Genomic DNA, 19,575 nt, shown 5'->3' with positions numbered 1-19,575 from the left:
AGGGACCATTGGAAGGACCATTTCAATGCAAGCATTCTGTAGCGATGTAAACAGGGGTTTCTTAATTGGGGAGAGAAGACACAAGGTATGGGCCTGAGACCTGGTAGAAATATCGTTTCTCATTAAGACTCAGGGGCTACAGTGCCAGCTAAGCGGTTTAGAGGGCTTCCTGCTCTTACAGAGGACCCGAGTTTGGTTCCCAGCACCACACAGCATCTGTCTCGTCACAACCAGCAACTTCAGCTCCAGGGCTTGTGACACCCTCTTCTAGACGCCTTAAGCCCCTGCGCTCACATGCAAACATCCACCAGAAGACACACATAATTAACTAATACTAAAGATATACATAAAAAGAAACTGCCGACCCGTTTTTACTTGGCACAGCTTCAGGGGTTACTATATTTCTAGAGTCTACCTAGGGGCCACCAGGTGGAAAACCTTGCTTCTGATGATACGTCTACCAGGAACTACCAAGTTCCCGCTCAGCCCCAGCATCGGAGCTCACTAACAGGGTGACATCATTGTCCTGTATGAAAGAGAACAGTTTCATGTGCAAGAGTCACCCCAGAGTCTAGTGGAAAAGACTTGACAGAAAACGACGTCAGCCTCGAGCAGGAAGTTCAGACGTACACCTCAGAAAGCACCAGTGGATCTAAAGTCATGGTTCTCTATATTTAGTTCCTTCCAGGACATCAAAGACCTGACCATCCTCGGCTGAGAGTTTTGCTCCCTAGTCTGGAGACTACAAAGGGTCACATTTTTACCTTGTGTTCAAAGGACGCACAGTAGTCTTGACCATCACATATTTTGGGAAAGATTATAAAACCAAGAGACTTTTAGGCTCTGGAATGGAACAGAGCTAAGTTTAAGTCCAAGATCTAAAACTCGTGGCTGCTCATCAGTAACAAATCGTTGGACACATGATTTAGCTGTCTTAAAACTTGGTTTCCAGGCCCGGCAGTGGTGGCCCACACCTTTAATCCCAGCACTTGGGAGGCAGAGGCAGGCGGATTTCTGAGTTCGAGGCCAGCCTGGTCTACAGAGTGAGTTCCAGGACAGCCAGGGATACACAGAGAAACCCTGTTTCAAATAAATAAAAACAAAACACCAAACCAAACCAAAACTTGGTTTCCTAATCTGTAAAATGGGAATAATAACGCCCATCTCAGAAAGGAACGTGTAAGGATTAATTAGTTAATGCATGTGAACCCACATTCCAGTAGCCAAAAAGCACTCTTAAAACAGAAATATTTGTTATTCTATATTTAAATATAATATGAATTCCAACTATGAAAGGTAGGGAAGGGGCTGGTGAGATGGCTCAGTGGGTAAGAGCACCCGACTGCTCTTCCGAAGGTCCGGAGTTCAAATCCCAGCAACCACATGGTGGCTCACAACCATCCATAACCCCCTCTTCTGGAGTGTCTGAAGACAGCTACAGTGTACTTACATATAACCAATAAATAAATCTTAAAAAAAAAAAAAAAAAAAAAAAAAAAAAAGAAAGGTAGGGAAGTCTTCCTGCAAACGTAATCAGGTACCGAGTCTCTTCAGTCAGAATAGGAAGATTCTTGGGCAGTTTTGTGATGTTAACGGCCTTTTTATTCAGGATCACTGCAAGTTGTTGACGCCCCGGAGCCTCACAGTCTCCGTGGTGGCCCTGTACCCTCATAATCCTTACCTGTCCGTTCCTCGGTGAAGGAGTGGCTTGCATAATTGCCGCTCTTGGTGGTTACAGTGACGTTGTAGAGGCGGCCCGGGGTGAGGGAGCTGAAGGAACACTCGCTGACAGATTTGGCGATGATGAGGAACTGATCCACCTTGCCCTCGTGGGAGAGGCTCACCACGTAGTGATCCACTTCTCCAGGCGCCGGCAGCCAGGAAACGCTGAGGTAGTCATTCCGGCCAGAATTGTTGACTGTCACCCCACTCACGCTGGACGGGACTGTGAGTTCAAACCAGGGGGAAAGTCGTCAAAGAAAACAAAGCAAGAAGTTTGAGTTAACCATTGCATTCAATAAAACCTGGGCGCTGGGAGGGCTGACTTGATTGGACTGGAAGTTAAGGAGATACCAGGATCCCAAGTGGCTTTAGGAAGATAAACTCTCTTCCATCCGAGGGCTGATGAAAGAAAAACACAAGGAGGGCTTTTAGGTGCCTCAGGATCCACGCACGCACGCTGCCACTGTGACTTTATGGGATTTCTAGGTGAGGGGAGACATTTTCAGGGGTATTTTTTGTGAATGAGCCAAGAGGGTCTCAATAGGAGAGGGAACACGTTTTAGCAGTTCAAATGAATCGGTTTGAACCAAACTCACCCCAAACAAACAAACGACAACAACACCCAAACAAATAAAAAACAAAGATACTTGAGGGCAAAAGAGAAAAAATTCCATGGATTTTTCTGAAGAATTTAGACTGTGTTGCCTTTGACTTTCATGTGTTTTTTATTTCTGGCGAATTTAATAGAAAGCACAGCGGGAGGCCCTGCTGTCCCTTTGGAAAGCGTTTTCTGCCCTCTAGTGGCCACAAGCTTAAAAGTGCATGCTGGAAGCCTGCCCCTCTGGTCACAGCTTTCTCTGCTGTGACTGACTGGGCAACCATCTCTTTGGTGTTAATATTACCATTTGTTTATATCAGTTAGAGATCAATGCTACAAATGTCCACCAAGAAGCTTGTGTTTTTTCATAAGTATAAAAATGGAACAGATAAACCTTAAGGTTTTTCCTGGCTACAAGGTAGAAATGAGGAATTAGTAACTGGGGAGTGTTGAATAAAATGTTCATTATGCATCGGAGGTAAGCGCTAGGACACAGAACTGCCTTTGGTGATGGTAGACCGAACTCTCAGAGTGTGCACAGACTGCACGCTTGTTTTCATCAGGGGCGGTTTAACGTTCAGCTGGTTATTTTCATATAGTTAACAGGACCACTACATTGCATGCAAAAGATAGGATTTGACCTCAGTGAAGCCTCCAAGTCCTTATGGTCTAATACTTCCTGATTTTTATGAATTAAGCTCCAAGTCTGTCACACACACAATTGATGAGCCGTGCACAGGCTGTTTAGAAAACATAGAATTACCAAGAAGAGTTTTGCCAAAAGCATAACTCACTTGATTAGGACAAAATAGACTTAAGAGTTACTTGGTATTTCTCTAGAATGAACGTTTTTCTCAGATCGGGACTAGATGGATAGAATAGATGATGCTTTAAATTTTAGCTCCTCCCATTTGATCTAGGCTGCAAATGTTCTTGCATGCTTGTTTCAACTCTGTGGAAGCCTATCTGAGAAAGTAGAAGACTGTTCAAAACCACTTGAATATTGAGCAATATATCGAGTATTTGAAGGAATTACTAATGATTATCACTGAATCATTTTACAGTGTGCTCTGTAAAAACTGTACTAATGCAGGGAGCTCCTTGAATCTGTAGTCACTGTGTGTGCACAGTAGTGTGGCTAGGGGGCTTCTGTGTGTGTCATTGTCTGTACACAGTAGTGTCTCATGTTTCCTCTCTCTATGTCCAGGCCTAATGATCTGGGCCATGTCTGAGCTGTACCCCTATTCTCTGGAGAAGTGGAGAGAGCTACGAGAACCCAGAGGAAGGAAACTCTTGGGTCCCAGGAGCCTGGGTCCCTAGTTTCTCTACTTGGAGAAGAACCCATATAAAGAGTTGACCAATCAGGAGCTGAGACAGGATGGCATTCAGTCTAACCAGACCAATGCAGGATGCAACTCACTGGAAGATGTATGCCAAGTTCTTCTTAACTGTACCACACTAAAGTGCGGTGCCAGTAACTAGCACAAGAGAAGAAAGAGTGTGTCAGGAAAGACACCGGTGACAGTGTCTATTGTCATGGAATGAGAGCACTGGCACGCATCAGTGAGCTTCTACTGAGACCAAGAGCCCTGGCTTCAGTTTCTCAGCCACTCCCTGAGAGCTAAAGAAAGCCGTGCTTTCTGGGTTAATGAAGTCGGTGAGATGGATGATTTTGGAAAGAGATTTTTGTATGACACTACAGCTGGTAATTAATATCTGAGTGTTAGGTTTATGGACTGAGAACCCCTGAAACCCAGCTTGTAATGATTACATAACATTAAGAGGTCAAGTTTATTGACCTGATTCTGAGTTTAGCCATAGTTATCAAAGCTTTGGTTAGGCTTTTGTATTTTTTTTCCCTAAGAAACTCGGAACATAAATTTCACATATTGTGTGAAATAATAAGTTATGTACTTTCAATGGATTAGGTAGAAAAATTCCCCTTCCTCTTCTGGTGCCGAGCCTCTCTGACAAAGATAGCCACAATGATACTTATTTGTCGTCTTAGGTTACATCCTATTTTGTAAGAAGCAGTGTTTAGTTGACATACAACACTGAGCGAACATTCGATGATGTTGCTTACAACACACAGATATGTGACTTTTACAGGGGCACATTTTATATTTCAGTGGTCCCAGCTGTTGGAAAGGCTGAGGCAGGAGGCTGGTAGGAGCCAAAGAGTTCAGAGCCAACTTGGGCAACACAGCAAGACTCTACAAATGCCACCTGAGAATTACATCAACCCAATTTTGACCTTGTCAAGTGGATATCATCTTGCTTCTCTGTCTTGAAAATAAGACTATGTGTGTGGAAGATAGTTGATTATTTCTTTACCTTAATTGAAAAATAAAACACAAATTTAAAGGAAAACAGCTCCCAACTAGAAAAGGCTCAGACACCAAGTGGTTATCATGACTTGAGATGTGTTTACTGGAGATATAAGAAAGGTTCAGTATTCTCTCCTGTTCTCACCCATCAGCCAGTTTCAATTCCAGGTACTCCTGGCACGGAAAACTGGCTTTTTAGGAAGGAAACAGAGAGGCCTGACTTTAGGACGTTTAAAAATTCCACATACGGAGGTCTCTGTAAGTTACAAAGGCCTATCTGCATTTCTTACCTGTTCTTCCTTCCGCCACCACCTGCCGGGAGGAGATCCCTCCACTCACCGTGGTCACCACCACGGAGTAGAGGCTGCCGGGTTTCAGGGCGCGGAAGCTGTATCTGCTGGTATCACTGGAAACACTCTCGTTCTTGACAACCACATTTTCATGGATCAGTAAAACTTGGTAGAACTCTACATCTCCCAGTGCCTTTGTCCAGTTAGTGAACAGACTACTGGTCATCCCTTGGTTGTTGACGTGCAGGTCAGTCACCTGGGCAGGCACTAAAGTACAGTAGAGAGAGGATGGAACACATTGTGCTTAGTCAGCCAAGGCACGGTAAGAATAAGGGGTCAAAAACGGAGACTGATTAAATAACAACAACCACAACAGGTTTTCTTTGGTTTTGCAGTGAGGTTTTCACCCTGTTCCTTGTGGCACCTGTTCCTCTACAGGGTTCAACCACTTCAAACAGTGGCTCCTACATCAGCTTTCAAGTAATCACAGTCAGTTCAGGTCTGCAGTGAGATAATGCTTACTAACGAGCTTTGGCTTTGAATTTTGCATAATAAAGTCTGATCCTTTAGAGAACTTTTTTACTTGATATGATTTTATCCATACATATTCTACAAGAACACCAAATCAAACCATCTACTCGAGCCAATGACTGTTTCAGAGTGGCAACGGGATATTCTGTTAAACTGGTGGTTAGGCTATGGACTAGCAAGCTGGTCATTTCTTTATAAGTATATCCTCCAAAGGGCTATTGTCATTGTTTCTGACTATTCCATGATAATATGTGCTATGTAATATATAAAATTATAGTCTTGGTAATTATAATAAGTAGTGAATGCCTGCTATCTTTTAGTTAGAGCAGAAGACAATTTAGAGGTCAGATTATCTACTATTCAAAAGTGTCTACAAAGTTGATTTCATGTTTCCTTTACTAATGAGAAGGCCAAAGATCAGCATTCCAGCTCACACCAGAGCTTGACAAAATAATCAGCCAGGTATCCGAGTCAGAGCTCTCCCACCCCAAGCCTGTGACCTTCTAATTAATAGCTGTTGGCATCTCTATCCCACCCATTAGTGACCACAGATACTTGATCCTCTTTGTGCTCCTTCCTCAAGACACAATAATCAGAGCATCAGTGGACCTCCTTAAAGCTCATTAGCTTTTAGATTAAGATGTGAATATATTCACTAAAAATGATAGCATATGTAGTTCAGTAGAACTGTCTGATTAATATTTTATATGGGAAGCAAAGGAACTGCAACTATCCGTTAAAACAGTTAAGACAAAAATGAAACAAAAACATCGCCCCCTCACACTAATTACATAAACAAAGTTGAAGGGCAAATAGCCAATTTTACTAGAAAGTTACAGTAATCAGGACAGAATGAATAAAGAACAGGCAGACATGTTAAGTAGATGGGACAGAATTGGAAGTCCAGAAAAAGATGAATGAATGCATATGCATATAATCTATCTATCTATCTATCTATCTATCTATCTATCTATCTATCTATTTATCTGTCTATCCATTTATATATATGTGTGTATGTCTCTCTCTCTCATATATATATATATATGTGTATATATATATATGTGTGTGTGTGTGTGTGTGTGTGTGTGTGCGTGTGCATGTGTGATCATAGAAATGTTTTATTAGAATAGAAGAAACATATATAACATATATGCATTATATATAAACAAAGCTGTCTTTGAGTGATATATGTGTATATGAGAGACTATATATGTATACACATATATACACATGAATCCTAAAACTAAAAGTCTTCCAAGGAAGAGTCTCTGTGGCCCGTTGTTAAACAAAGAGGTTTCAAGCGTGATGCCAAGAGTCGCCTATGAGAGATCTTATCAGTCAAATGTCAAAATCAAGCGCCACTACTCACCAAAACGCATTCGACCCCATAGTTGAAAAAAGGAGCCACACATCAGAAAATTTTTTTCAAAGTGTATTTATAAATTGTGTATAAGAATCAAGAAGTCTCAAAACGTTTGTTTGTTGGGCTGGAGAGATGGCTCAGTGGGTTATGTGCAAAGCGTACGCATGCGCAGGCCTGTAACCTCAGTGCTGGGGGCTGAGGCGAGAGGATCCCGGGAGTTCTCCGGACAGCCTGAAGTCCAGCTGAAGCCATGACTTTCAGAGTCACTGAGACGTCCCGTCTTTAAAAATCAGATGTGGGCTGGTGAGGTGCCTCAGCAGGTCTGTGCATTTGCTGCCAGGCCAGGTGAACTGTGTTTCAGTCCTGAGACTCACGTGGTACAAGGAGAGCGCACTGCCTCCCAGGAATGGTCACCTGATCCCCTCACATGTGCTACGGTATGTGTGTGCCCACAAACTCACAAAGAAAATCAGACAGTTTTAAATTTTAAAAAGAGCAGAAAACTGATAGACAAAAGATGACATCCAAATATTAACATCTGGACTCCACCCAGTCACTCATGAGGGTGAGTGTGCCCGCTTCTAAGTGAGCTCACATGTGCATACAATACACACAAGAGTGTGTGTACCAGCTCCAATGTGAGCTCACACATGCATACACCACACACAAACATACGAATACAAAACTGTTAAGAAAACTAACAGTGGGCCGGGCAGTGGTGGCGCATGCCTGTAATCCCAGCACTTGGGAGGCAGAGGCAGGTGGATTTCAGAGTTCAAGGCCAGCCTGGTCTTCAGAGTGAGTTCCAGGACTGCACAGAGTCTCGAGAACAAAACAAAACAAAACAAAACAAAACAAAACAAAACAAACAAACAACCCCCCCCCAAAAAAAAACCAACAAGCAAAATATCTGACCATAAACTTTCCAAAGGGAGATACTAGTGAACAGGCATAGGAAAGAGTTCTGAAGCCATTAGATGCGAGAGTCCACCAACACATCTACTGGAATTGCTGAATTTTAAAATAATCAGGCACATACGCAATAAATGCCAAGTGCTGCCTGGAGCTCTCATATACTGTTTACAGAAGTGTAAAAAAAAAAAAAAAAAAAACCAAAAAAAAAAAAACCAAAAAAACAACAACACCATAGTCTAGCTAGGCATGGTGGCAAATGCCTAGAGTCCCAGCCACCTTGGGGGGCCTGAGACAGAAGGGTCACTTGAACCCAGGAGTTTGAGGCTAGCCTGAGCATCAGTAGTGAGAACCCCATTTCAAAACATAAGAAAGTAAATGTTTTAATTGCTGTAGGAAAGACACCAGCAGTTCCTTACAAAGTTAAACACATGCTGTATACTAACTACACTTCCTACATCACCCCACAGTATGAACAGTAGAAGGGATGACAATATTAGCATCTGAAGCAATGCCCCGGGCTTTCATTTCCAGCAGCATGCTAGGTTATTACCGTGAAAAATCACCCCAATAAACATATCTCACATAGTGGATAAAAATAAAAACAAACGGAGCAATACATTGTCAAGAACGGCAGGAATTCTCAGAGTTGCCAGTAAATGAGCTGTAGGCCACTGGATTGCTGAAGCTAACTGCTGCCACAGGCGTATGATTCAGACATGAAGGCACCCTTTGATTTTACAGTTCTGCAGGGTCCTGGAGCTGGGAGGTAAAGTGTAAGACACCCCTAGGCCGAGAAGCTGATGGCTGAGCCTACAGAGAGCTGCCTCCTGCAAGTCTATTCTTCTCCACTCTCCATCCCATTGAACCGTCTTAATATCTGATGAAGAGAACAATTTTCTTTCAGGGTTATTTGTGTCTGTGTGTGTGTGTGACTTGCTCAACCTGTGTGTGTGTGAGTGTTATGTCTGTAAGTGTGTGTATGTGTGTGTGAGTGTGTGTGTGTGTGTATGGGTGTATGAGTGTGTGTGTGTATGAGTGGGTGTGTAAGCGTGTAAGTGGGTGTGTAAGTGGGTGAGTGGGTGTATGTGCTTGTGAATGTGTGTGTGTATACACCTAACCAAGAACAAAAGAACATATATAGACTTGGGAGAAAAAAACAGAGAATATTTGAAAGTGAACATTTTAAGAAATTTCAACAGATGAGACAGAGCTGAACTGATGAGCTGAAACAGCTGAAGAAATCAGGCAGATCGCAGACCAAGAAGCAAATACATGGAATTTGTCTCCGTGCTACAAATGGGGAATGGAGAAGAGTCGAGAGGCCAGACTGGAGAGTTAATGGCTGAAAATGTGCAGGATTGAGAAAAGGCACTAATCTGAAAGAACAGACATCCCAAGAAATCTCAGGTAAATGAGCAAAAGGATTTCCGTAGCTAGATTGTCCCTGTGAAACAGCAGAACTGGTCGAGGGCTGCTAGGAGCAGCCGCATTAAACAGGCTTCTCACAGGAAAGCAAGAATTACACTGGAAGCCTGCTTTGTACCAGAGACAGTAAGTGCCAGAGAAGCTAGAAAAAAATATTCCCGGTGTCCTGATAGAAAATACCTTTCAGCACAAGACAAAAACATAGGAAACTGCTTTGCCAAACCGAGAGCTAAAAAAAGACACACCCAGAAATAAAAGCAAAAGTGGAGAGAGTTTGTCCCTAGGCCCTTTTCAATAAAGAATTTAAAGAACGTCCTTCTGGATGAAGGAAACCCCTCTGACGTGAGGCTTCTGAAACGCAGGGACGAAGGACAACCAGGTGGTAAGTTGGAAGAAAAGTCAAAGAGCGCACAACTTCACAAAACCATAGTTTGGGGAGGCAGAATTCGCAAGGAGAAATGAAAGAGCTGGAGAGATGGCTCAGCAGTTCACAACACTTGCTGCTTTAGCAGGGGACCTGGGTTTATTTCCTAGCTTCCACATGGTGGCTCACAACTCATCACTCCAGTCCTGGGGACAGAACATTCTCTTCTGGACACCAGGGGCACCAGGCACACTCATACACGCACATACACAATCACTCATACGTATTTTAAAATGTTGAAGAAGGAAGGAAAGACAATACGGGCTATCCAGTGCTTATACATTGCTAATGCCCGTCTTGATGAGGACACAGCTTCTCACATCACTGAGAAACAGGCAGCAATTCTAAGGGCAGGGCTCAGCCTAGCACCCGTCTCCCTGCTGGCATTGGCACTCACAAGCTCCCTACCTCTCCCCGCTCCACCGCTGACTCTGATGTTAAATTATCAACTCTCCTTTCTAAAACCAATTTTCTCATTGCACTGTAGATCCCACATTCCTCACTGAACGACACTTCCCCGTCTCCTGATGATGTCACTATCCCCTTTTCCTCTAGAAATTACAATCATCATAAAATATCCTGCTTTTGTAATAATTTAAAACAATACTTTCTACCTCACTCCCTGTTCTCAATAGTGTCCCACCTCTTCATTCTCTTTTGCAGGTAGAACTTCATGTCAAAGTTACTCTCTAATATATTTCAATGAGTAAAATACACCTAAGCAAAAGAAGAAACTTAGCAAAATAGGAAATACAATAGAAAGGGTCATAATGTCCTGGAATGTACATGATAGGCTTGGCAGGCACTTAGTGGCTCTTTGCAAATTTCTGTGGATAGACCATTGTGAAAGGTAAAATTTGCGAATGCCATTACCTGTTCTTCCTTTGATTGAAGATGACTGTTTTAAATCTCCACTCATGCTAGTGACAGTAGCCTTGTAATTCCGTCCAGGCATCAGGTCTGTAAAAGTGAATTCTTTGGCATCTTTGGAGAGTGACTTGTGGATGACCAAGAGCTCTCTGTCCATCAACGAAATGATGTATTTCTCCCATTCGCCTAGAGGGGCCCGCCACGTGATGCCCAGTGAAGTTTCGTTAGCGTGTTTGACGCGAAGCTGGAGGACAGCCAGGGGTACTGAGAAAAAACCAGATGAGACTTGGGGTCGCTGGTTCAGTCACAACCGTTAGTAGTTTTGTTTGTTTGTTTGTTTGTTTGTTTGTTTTTTAGAGAACTTCTCTTTTTCCATCTGTTCAGGGCTCTACAGGAGTTAGATGTGATCTTAACTCTCCAGCCATGTCCCTAGCCCTGAGAGTTCCTCTCTTCTTGTGGATCATTGTCTTGAAAATAATTTCGAAAAAACTCCTGTGACCCACAAAACTAAAAAGAATAGACTATGCTTGAGTTTTTGAGTGGGGTGAGAAGTATTTATTGCTCTCAAATCTTAGAAAGACCAAATGCTCCCCCTTTACTTCTGAGGGGACCCTGCTGTGCCACAAAGGAGGGGCAACTGGAGATCAATAATTACAGTCCTAGAAAGGACAGCCCTTATCCTAAAGGAATCTCAATTTCTTCCTCTTCTTTAGAAGGCGTTATCATTATAATTTCTCAAAGACATTGTTAACAGCAAAATATTGACCCCCACAAAACAGTGGGAAGCCACATTATAAAAAGAGCCGGTTATATAAAATTAAATTTTGATTTGAGATTTTCTGTGGTTTCGTGGAAATGGATCACTGAATCTGTCATCAGTGTTAAAAAGGGGAAAAAAAAGATGATGATTTGTATCAATGTCTACCTCAAGCTACGTCATGCATCGCCTGCCAGTGTGGTTCTACAATGATCCCCAGGTGGCCTGTCGACATTGTTTGCTACTCTAATGACCCAGAAAATTTAAAAGAAAAATAAAACACAAATCAAGGCGTTCTAATTTTTTGCATTCACTCAAAGCACATCTGCAAAACCTCCTCGGCCATTAAAATGCCTGTTCTCCTGATGCCTGTTCTCCTGAAAACATTACCCAGAATCTGAAAGATGTCATTTTTAAAGAAGCCGTGTGAGCCCTCATAGCCTGTACAAGTACGTAGGGGCTGGGCACTGGGCTAGTGGCCACCAAAGAGTGTTGAGTTGCTTTCCTCAAGTTTTAAAATTCAGGCTGAGAGACAGTTAAGGGTTTTGCTGTAGACTCTTGGGCGAGCAAAGCACTTAAAATGCCCTGCTACATACGCGCAGGGCTGAGAGTCGTCTTTCTGACTCCTCCAGCAGTGTGGCTGTGAACCTTATCGGGAAGGAACAATTGTTTCAAAGCTAGAAGATGAAGTTGCACAAAAGAAACCGAAGGGGAAAAAATATATAATCTGAAAGCAAACTCAGCATGAAATAAATTAAAATCAAGGTTGGAGGCTGGGGGTGTGTGTCTTAGTTAGGTTTTTACTGCTGTGAATGGATACAGTGACTAAGGCAACTCCTATAAGGACAACATTGTAATAACTGGGGCTGGTTTGCAGGCTCAGAAGTTCAGTCCATTATCATCAAAGTGGGAACATGGCAGCATCTAGGCAGGCATAGTGTAGGAGGAGCTCAGAGTTCTATGTCTTCATCTGAAGGCTGCTAGCAGAATACTGGCAACCAAGAAGCTAGGATGAAGGTCTTCAAGTCCACCCCCACAAGGACACACCTACTCCAACAAGGCCACACCCCCAAATAGTGCCATTCCCTGGGCTAGGCATACTCAAACCATCACAGGGTGAACCTGGCTGTTCATTCAGCTTACATTTCCAGGTTGTTTTAAGGTGACTGGCAAAGCACTGGGGCACAAGGAAGACATGTGTACTGTGAGCCCTGAGAGTGCCTTGGCTTAAGCTGGCTAGAACTTTGACCATCATCCCCTTGACGTTAGTACTGGAGGATGAAAAGGTCACTGAGAGACACAGGTGGTGCCTTAAGGGGCTATCACAGCCCTCCTCTTTGGTATTCTCACAAGAACATTGAACCATCACGGCAGTCATTTCTTTATCAGGCAGGACTCAGGGAGATCGATTTCACTTTAATTATGGTCTGTTCTGCATCCCAACGGTCACTATAGAAACGCTGGAGGATAACTGTCATACTTGAAAGCTGAGACAACAGGTTCCGGTGTTTGTGATTTGCCAAAGAAATTGCAATATAATGGGGGCAGCAAAATGATCAGAATCCATGGATCCTAACCCACCCTTTCCTGTCATTCAAACAGGATGCTAATCGCCCTACCCGGTAAGAGAGATTCCCAAGTTAGTCAATATTAGGTCAAGGCAATGGTAACTCGGTTATCAGCACTCTTTGAAAGATTTGTCTTTATTCTCCAATTTTATCTTTTCTGTTGTTAGTAGCATTTACAATGTCTTTCCTTGGGGCTGGAGAGAGAGCTCGGTAGTTAAGAGTGCTTGCTGCTCTGGCATAGGACCTGGGTTCAGAGGCCAGCACTCAGGTTGAGCATCCCACAAGTGCCTGTAATGTCAGCTCTATGGGATCCTCTGCCCTCTGCTGGATTCTGGTGCTCATTATTGCCCCACCCTCCCATCCCCCTGCTGCAGCTGCCGCCACTTCCCTCAACACACAGTTTAAAACTTTTATATATAGGTTTTTTTTTGTTTTTTTTTTTGAGGCAGGGTTTCTCTGTGTAGCCCCGAAACTCACTCTGTAGACCAGGCTGCCCTCAAACTCAGACATTCACCTGCCTCTGCCTTCTTCGACTGGGATTAAAAAGCCGAGAGCCAGCATTACCTGGCATAAAGATAAATCTTCAAAATGTCTTTTCTTTCATGAAATGATAGCCATCAGGAGTTCAAAACTGACAAAGTTAAATGTTTGCAACTTTGTTAGCCTTATAATAGCTCACCTTTAGGGAGTACAGAAATAAAACATCCGTGGCTCTATGTAGCAGGCAATGAATTACGTTCTGCCAATCAGGTTTGATTTACCTGTCCTGCCTTGACAGCGCTCGGAATTCCGCAGATTTCCGCTCTCAACAATGACTTCTATCTCATACTGTCTTCCTGGTATGAGCTCCAAGCCATCCAAGGCATAGTGCGTTTCTTCCTTTCCCACTGTGGTGTTGAGCAAGACCAAGGATTCATTGAAGAGCACGATACGATAATGCTCCCAATCTCCAGCAGGGGGCGTCCAGTTCACTGTAAAGGACTTCATCCAAATCTCGTTGTAGGAAACCAGATTCCTCACTTTTTCTGGAACTAAACCAGGGGGCATGCGGAGAAGGTATTGAAAACAAAACAAAAACAAAAAATTAAGAATATTGGCTTGCTTTTTGTGGGAAGCGATATAGAGAACACAGTGTTTGCTATTGATCACATGTGTATTGCCTCCTGATTTCTGAGTAGGTGAGTTCTCTCCCTCTCCCTTCCCCCGCCCCCCCCCCCCATTTTGAAGACATGTGAAAATCATTCCAATAACGGGGGAAAGTTATGCAGTCTCTTGCCACGCTGTTCATAGCGTCGCGTTGCGACTGCTGTTTTCCACTGCTTGTTTGCCAGTCCTGGAGATCATTAATGACATCGTATCTCATGGTGGCGAGACTGACAAATGGGATAGCTTTTGAAAAGATATTGTATGTTGTAATCGTGAAACATCCTCATTTATTTTTTAATTCCAATGGGAAAGAACAAACTTCATGCGTATGGCTTTGGGCATGTTTTGAGTGCACACACTCAGAGTCTCTTCAAAAAAGGACCAAACAAAACCCAAGTGCTTCGCTTACATCTGAGTCTCTTCAAGTTCAGCCCCTTGATGCCTCCCTATGGCCACCGCCTCTCCTTCCCTTTCCCTTTCAGTGTGTTCAGCGGTCTGTCCTGTCAGCTGACCTCTCCTGAGCACTTGCACCTCTGAGCCTCTCCCACCATTCACTCTCACAGACATTTCTCCTTTCCCGGTCCATTTCCCAGGAAGTTCATTCCCCTGCAAGGCCATTGCCCCTAAGCTTCTACTGATCTTCTGGGAGAGAATATTGCTCTTGGTCCCTTTGGCCCATATAGGTCTTACTTGAGATCTCTAATGGCACTGAGACTGGACTCAAACCACCTCCTTTAGATTCAAGTTCCAGTACTTTCCTGGCCAGATTTAATTATTCCAGTTAATCTGCACAATGTCTATGTTAACCGCATAGCTCTTAGCTTACAGTTTTCTTGCAAGAAATACATGAAATAGGTTTAAAGTGTTTGTGCAGGGCCTAATACATGAAATTACCAATGCCATTGGCATTTTAAAAGGCATCTATTCTAGGTGTGTGTGTGTGTGTGATATCTTTGGTTAAAATGTAGCATCTATTAAGCAAAAGTCAGCAAATAATCCTTTATTGAACTACATAAATGACCCCTGAAAGATTTTATTTTTATTTTTAGAAATAAAAAAAAAGCCACCAAGTAGGCTGGCCCACAGGGTGTGCTTTGCAGAACCTTGCCTTAAAAGCAATAGCACACTGTAGCCACTTTCACAAGGCGCAAGGTTCATAATACAGCAATTTACTCAAATAAAGAAAGAGATAAATGTTCATTGACATAAGTGAATAAAACTACTTATGGGAAACACCATGAGATGCTAAGTTGGCCTTATTATAAGAATGAACCAGAAATGCTTTCTTCACTGGCATCGGTGATCGTGGATTTGTGATACTTAGGTCATGGGGCATGAGAGAGCAGAGAAGAGGGACAACCCGCAGATCACACAGGAATCCAAGCACATTGGCTTAAATGACGCAATATATGTAATTAAAGCCTCTGTCTTATTCTCTGTGTGGGCTCTATCCCAGGGGCATTCGTGGTCATAAAAACCCTGCTTCTCAGGTAGGAAAAGAAGTCAGTTTCTCCATTATTTTTCCCTATTCTGAGCCATATCTGAGAAGTGATTGAGGCAACCAGAGACTATCCCACAGCTAACTCACCTGTTCTCCCCGCTGCTGACTTCTCAGCAGAGAGCTCACCAGAGATGCAGCTGATGGTCACTTGGTAAAGCCGTCCAGGGACTAAGTCCTTAAATTGAGTTTCAGTAACAGGAGGTGCTAATGTTTTGGATTCTTTGATGGTCCCTTGGTGAGACAGGGTAATGCTGTAGGAATCTACATCCCCAGGGGGTTTCTGCCACTTCACATTTAGAGAGGTCAACCTCCCGTCATTTGTCACCTTCAGATTTGAGACTTCCATGGGAGCTAAGTAGTAAAGAACAGAAAAGACAATTGACTCTTCATTCCTTCCCTTAGTATGGCCTCGTTTTGACCTAAATTTTAATGTCTACAGAACGTAGTCTTCGATCAGGAGAAAATCATGTGAGAGACAAAATGTTACTGGAAATCTAAGAAAGACAGTGCCATCGCAAGAGACCTATCTTGTAGTCAGCAGCCTGGTGGCACTTGTGGGCTGCCCACAGAACACTGGGCAGTTCTCTCTCAGACTCGCTGTGCGTGCTTGCTTACTAACAAATAAAGCTTGGCTAGAAGATTGTCTGTGCTCCTTTACAGCTCTGGGATTCTTTAGACAGAATTTACAGTGAGGTTTGCCATCTACTTAATTTCTTTGTGTGCCTGCACGTTTATTTCTTTAAACAAATCTACCCTACATAGGTTGGTTAGTTGGTAGTTGTACACATTTATATGCTCAAATACTTTATAAAAGGTTATGCGTGTGTGTGTGTGTGTGTGTGTGTGTGTGAGTGTGTCACATATGTGCAAGTGTGCACACACAGATGGTAGAAGAGGACATTGGTAACAGAAGCTCAAGTTACAGACAAGTGTGAGTTGCCCAGTGACAGTGCTAGCAGCTAAACTCTGGAAGAGCAGTAAGCACTCTTAGCAGTTGAGCCATCTCTCCAAACCCATTGGAATACTTTGTATATTAAGTCATGATAAAGTTCAAGAGCTGTGTTACTCGTTCATCAAAGGGAAAGTCATGAGAAGAGATAGTTTGATGAATATTTTTCCTACCTCTTACACATGCTGTAACTATGCCTGAGGACATAATACAAATTAATACAGTTTCACTACAAGACAGTATATAGCATGGTGATTTTGCACAGGATTCTCAGAAGGGTAATTTGTTCTCTCTCTCTCTCTCTCTCTGCCTTTCTCTCTCTGTGTCTCTCTCTCTCTCTGTCTCTCTCTGAATATCTCTTTGTGTCTGTGTCTGCCTTTGTTTCTCTGTCTCTTTCTCTTCCTTCCTTCCTTCCTTCCTTCCTTCCTTCCTTCCTTCCTTCCTTCCTTCCTTTCTTTCTCTCTCTCTCTCTCTCTCTCTCTCTCTCTCTTTCTTTCTTTCTTTCTTTCTTTCTTTCTTTCGTCTCTGTCTCTCTCTTTCTCATCCAGGATGGCCGAGAACTTGCTACATAATCAAGTCTGTCCTCAAACTTGTGACCATCCTGCCTCAGCTTCTTCACAAACAGTTCTTAGGATATCTTGTGCATTTTTCTTAGGAACATCTACACATTTTTGAAGTGTGTCACAAAAGATATGGGCGTGCGTTCGTGGTCTCCAATAACTCTCTCCTCAACCTCCTATAGTTCCAGATACTCTCCCCACTAGAACAACTTCAAAGGCATTACAGCTTACTATAAAATTAGATAACTCACAATGAGACGCTCAACACATTATATAAATTAGGAGCATTTGAATGTAAGTTCCTCCAGGGCTCTGACATTGTTTATCTTGGTACTAACCTTGGCATCTACCTAACACTCAGGAAGAATTGGCTGGATGAATCAGCGAATGAACAGTTCTTTAATAAGTAGCACCAATTTTTTTTCTTTTTCAGTTTCGGTTAGGCTGAGCAACTGGGTCCCATGTCATGTTTTCATGGGTAGAGGGTTTTAGAAATGACTGTCATACAAGAACATGTCTCCATACAGCCCTAAGAAAAGCACTCCAAAACTCACTCCGGGTGCTCACAAAGATAGCAAATGCCTACTTAAGAGGGAGAGGAAGGGGGCTTGGGTATTAAATGTATTAATGTATAAATGTATTAATGTATAAATGTATTAATGTATAAATGTATTAAATGGAAAAGTTTGAACCACATCAGCAACTTTGCTTCAGGGTGTTGCCAAGGGCGAGCTTCAACGTTAGAATAAAAGCGATTCATTTCTCTTCACGAAGATGGATAAATGTTAACGTCTTTCTATAACTCACATGAATATCAATTTGCCCTACAGTACCATTATCCAAACAGCAAACTGGATTTAAACTCAATTTGAACTTGGCTTTTGCTGAGCAAAAGAGGAGGAACTCACCGGTCCTCACCAGTTTCCACCTGGAGTTTTGCAGTCCCGAGGCCATGGTGACAATAGTGAGGTTGTAGAGGTGGCCAGGGGTCAGCTCGTGAAAAGCATAAGAAGTATCACGCCTGTCCACGTTTGTGTCTTGAACGATGGCCCCTTTATCCATTAGCACCAGCCTGTATTGTTCCACATTCCCAGAACCACGAGACCAGGAAATTAGGAGAGAATTAGGATTGGGGGAAATGCCAAGATCTTTCACTGGAGATGGTACTAGTGGGACAAAAACACACGGCCACAAGGTCATTCATAGTCCCCTTGTAGAAGACAAGAGATAGTTCTTTAAGTTACACTTTATTTATTTATACTCTTCTCCTCACTTTACACTTATATCATAGCAGTTCTCAGTAATGGTCCCCGGACAGTTCACTGGGACCTTCGTTAAGCATCTTTATAAAGTGCAAGGGCTTTATGGGCTAAAGGGGGTATCACGTGTTGCCTGTTCTATAGTGGTTAAGGCAGGTGTTGCCTATGCAGTGTAGTGCAGCATGACAAGAAATAATAAATAGAAGAGACAAAGGAACAAACTCTGGGAGATGAAGATGGAAAGAGATAGAAATAGCCGGATAGAATGAGAGAAGGGCCCACGGTGACAGGGCAGTGATGTACCTCCTGGGAGGGATGTGACATAAGGGAACCCCAAAGGAATTATTTTCTAGCATAGCCAAGAAGCGAAACACTTATTTTAAACCCAGGGACATTTAGAAGACCTCATAACTCAATATCACGAGGATATACAAAGGACAGAAACTAAGTTCTGTGGCGCAAATTTGGAAACGAAAATCTCGTTTTCCTGGATTTGAACTAGACAGACCCATAGGGAGTATCTATTTTAAATTAGAGAAAATTCTGCTTTCAGAGAAATCCCGTGACTTGTTCAAAATCACCTAGCAATGTAGCGGCACATTCACACACCCTATGCCGGTCCAGTCTTCTCTCTCTATTAAATCTCCTCTCAACATATTATTTGCTTTATTCGTTTATGATGGGTGGCATTTTTTCCATTTCTTGGATAGCATATAATTTTGAAGGTGCCAGAGAGGGCTGGGGAGTGTTTGCCTAGCATGCAGGAGTCTCTGTGGTTTCATCCCCAATACCATCAAAAAGAAGAAAAACCAAAAACATACAGCTGACTATTAACCACAGACAACACCATTCTTACCTGTAGAGCCATTGATATACACCGGAAAGGAGCGCTTTTCTCCCGAAACAGCTGTGATGGCAACTTTGTAACTGTTACCCTCAGTGAGGTTCAGAAAAGTATATTGGCTCCAGGTGGTACTTTCTTGAACTTGGACTTCTTGTATCTTTTGATTGTTATGATCAAATAATTGCACCTCATACCAGGAGACTTTTCCAGAAGAGGGAGTCCACCGGACCTGCAGGGTGGTTGATGCTGTTTTCTCCCGATTGACTTCAAACCTGGCAGGAGGCAACGGATCTGCAAACAGGCATCAAAGAGAAGGCAGCATGAGCGCTTTGAAAGTAACTGTTGATGCTGCTGCAGCCCCAGGTTCAGGTTCCTTAAAAATGTAAAGAATTTGCTGCTAGGGGGAGGGGGGTGGGAGTGGGATGTGGGTGAGATGGAGATCAATGGTGTATTGCTGTACTTGCAAACCTCTGCCTCAATTTGCATAGACACATCTCTTAGAGACTAGAACTCCTATTTCTGAGAA

The 19,575-nt window shown here is 43.0% G+C and overlaps 1 protein-coding gene across 2 annotated transcripts in view; it reads right to left on the bottom strand.

Annotated features, from left to right (window-relative positions):
* Window positions 1-19,575, bottom strand: part of Ptprb (protein tyrosine phosphatase, receptor type, B) — a 114,037-nt gene that overhangs the window by 56,385 nt on the left and 38,077 nt on the right. For both annotated transcript variants that reach the window (XM_006513378.4, NM_029928.2), the window contains 7 exons: window positions 19,062-19,340; window positions 17,855-18,112; window positions 15,525-15,788; window positions 13,552-13,821; window positions 10,469-10,729; window positions 4,938-5,204; window positions 1,682-1,945 (listed from right to left, as the gene is read on the bottom strand). In XM_006513378.4, coding sequence (XP_006513441.1) covers window positions 1,682-1,945; window positions 4,938-5,204; window positions 10,469-10,729; window positions 13,552-13,821; window positions 15,525-15,788; window positions 17,855-18,112; window positions 19,062-19,340 — 1,863 coding nt within the window. The remainder of the gene's footprint in view (window positions 1-1,681; window positions 1,946-4,937; window positions 5,205-10,468; window positions 10,730-13,551; window positions 13,822-15,524; window positions 15,789-17,854; window positions 18,113-19,061; window positions 19,341-19,575) is intronic.

Source organism: Mus musculus, chromosome 10 (genome assembly GCF_000001635.26).
Source record: "Mus musculus strain C57BL/6J chromosome 10, GRCm38.p6 C57BL/6J".
NCBI classification, from domain to species: domain Eukaryota; kingdom Metazoa; phylum Chordata; class Mammalia; order Rodentia; family Muridae; genus Mus; species Mus musculus.
Note: the sequence above shows the minus strand (reverse complement) of the source record. Positions and strands in the feature narration are given on the sequence as shown.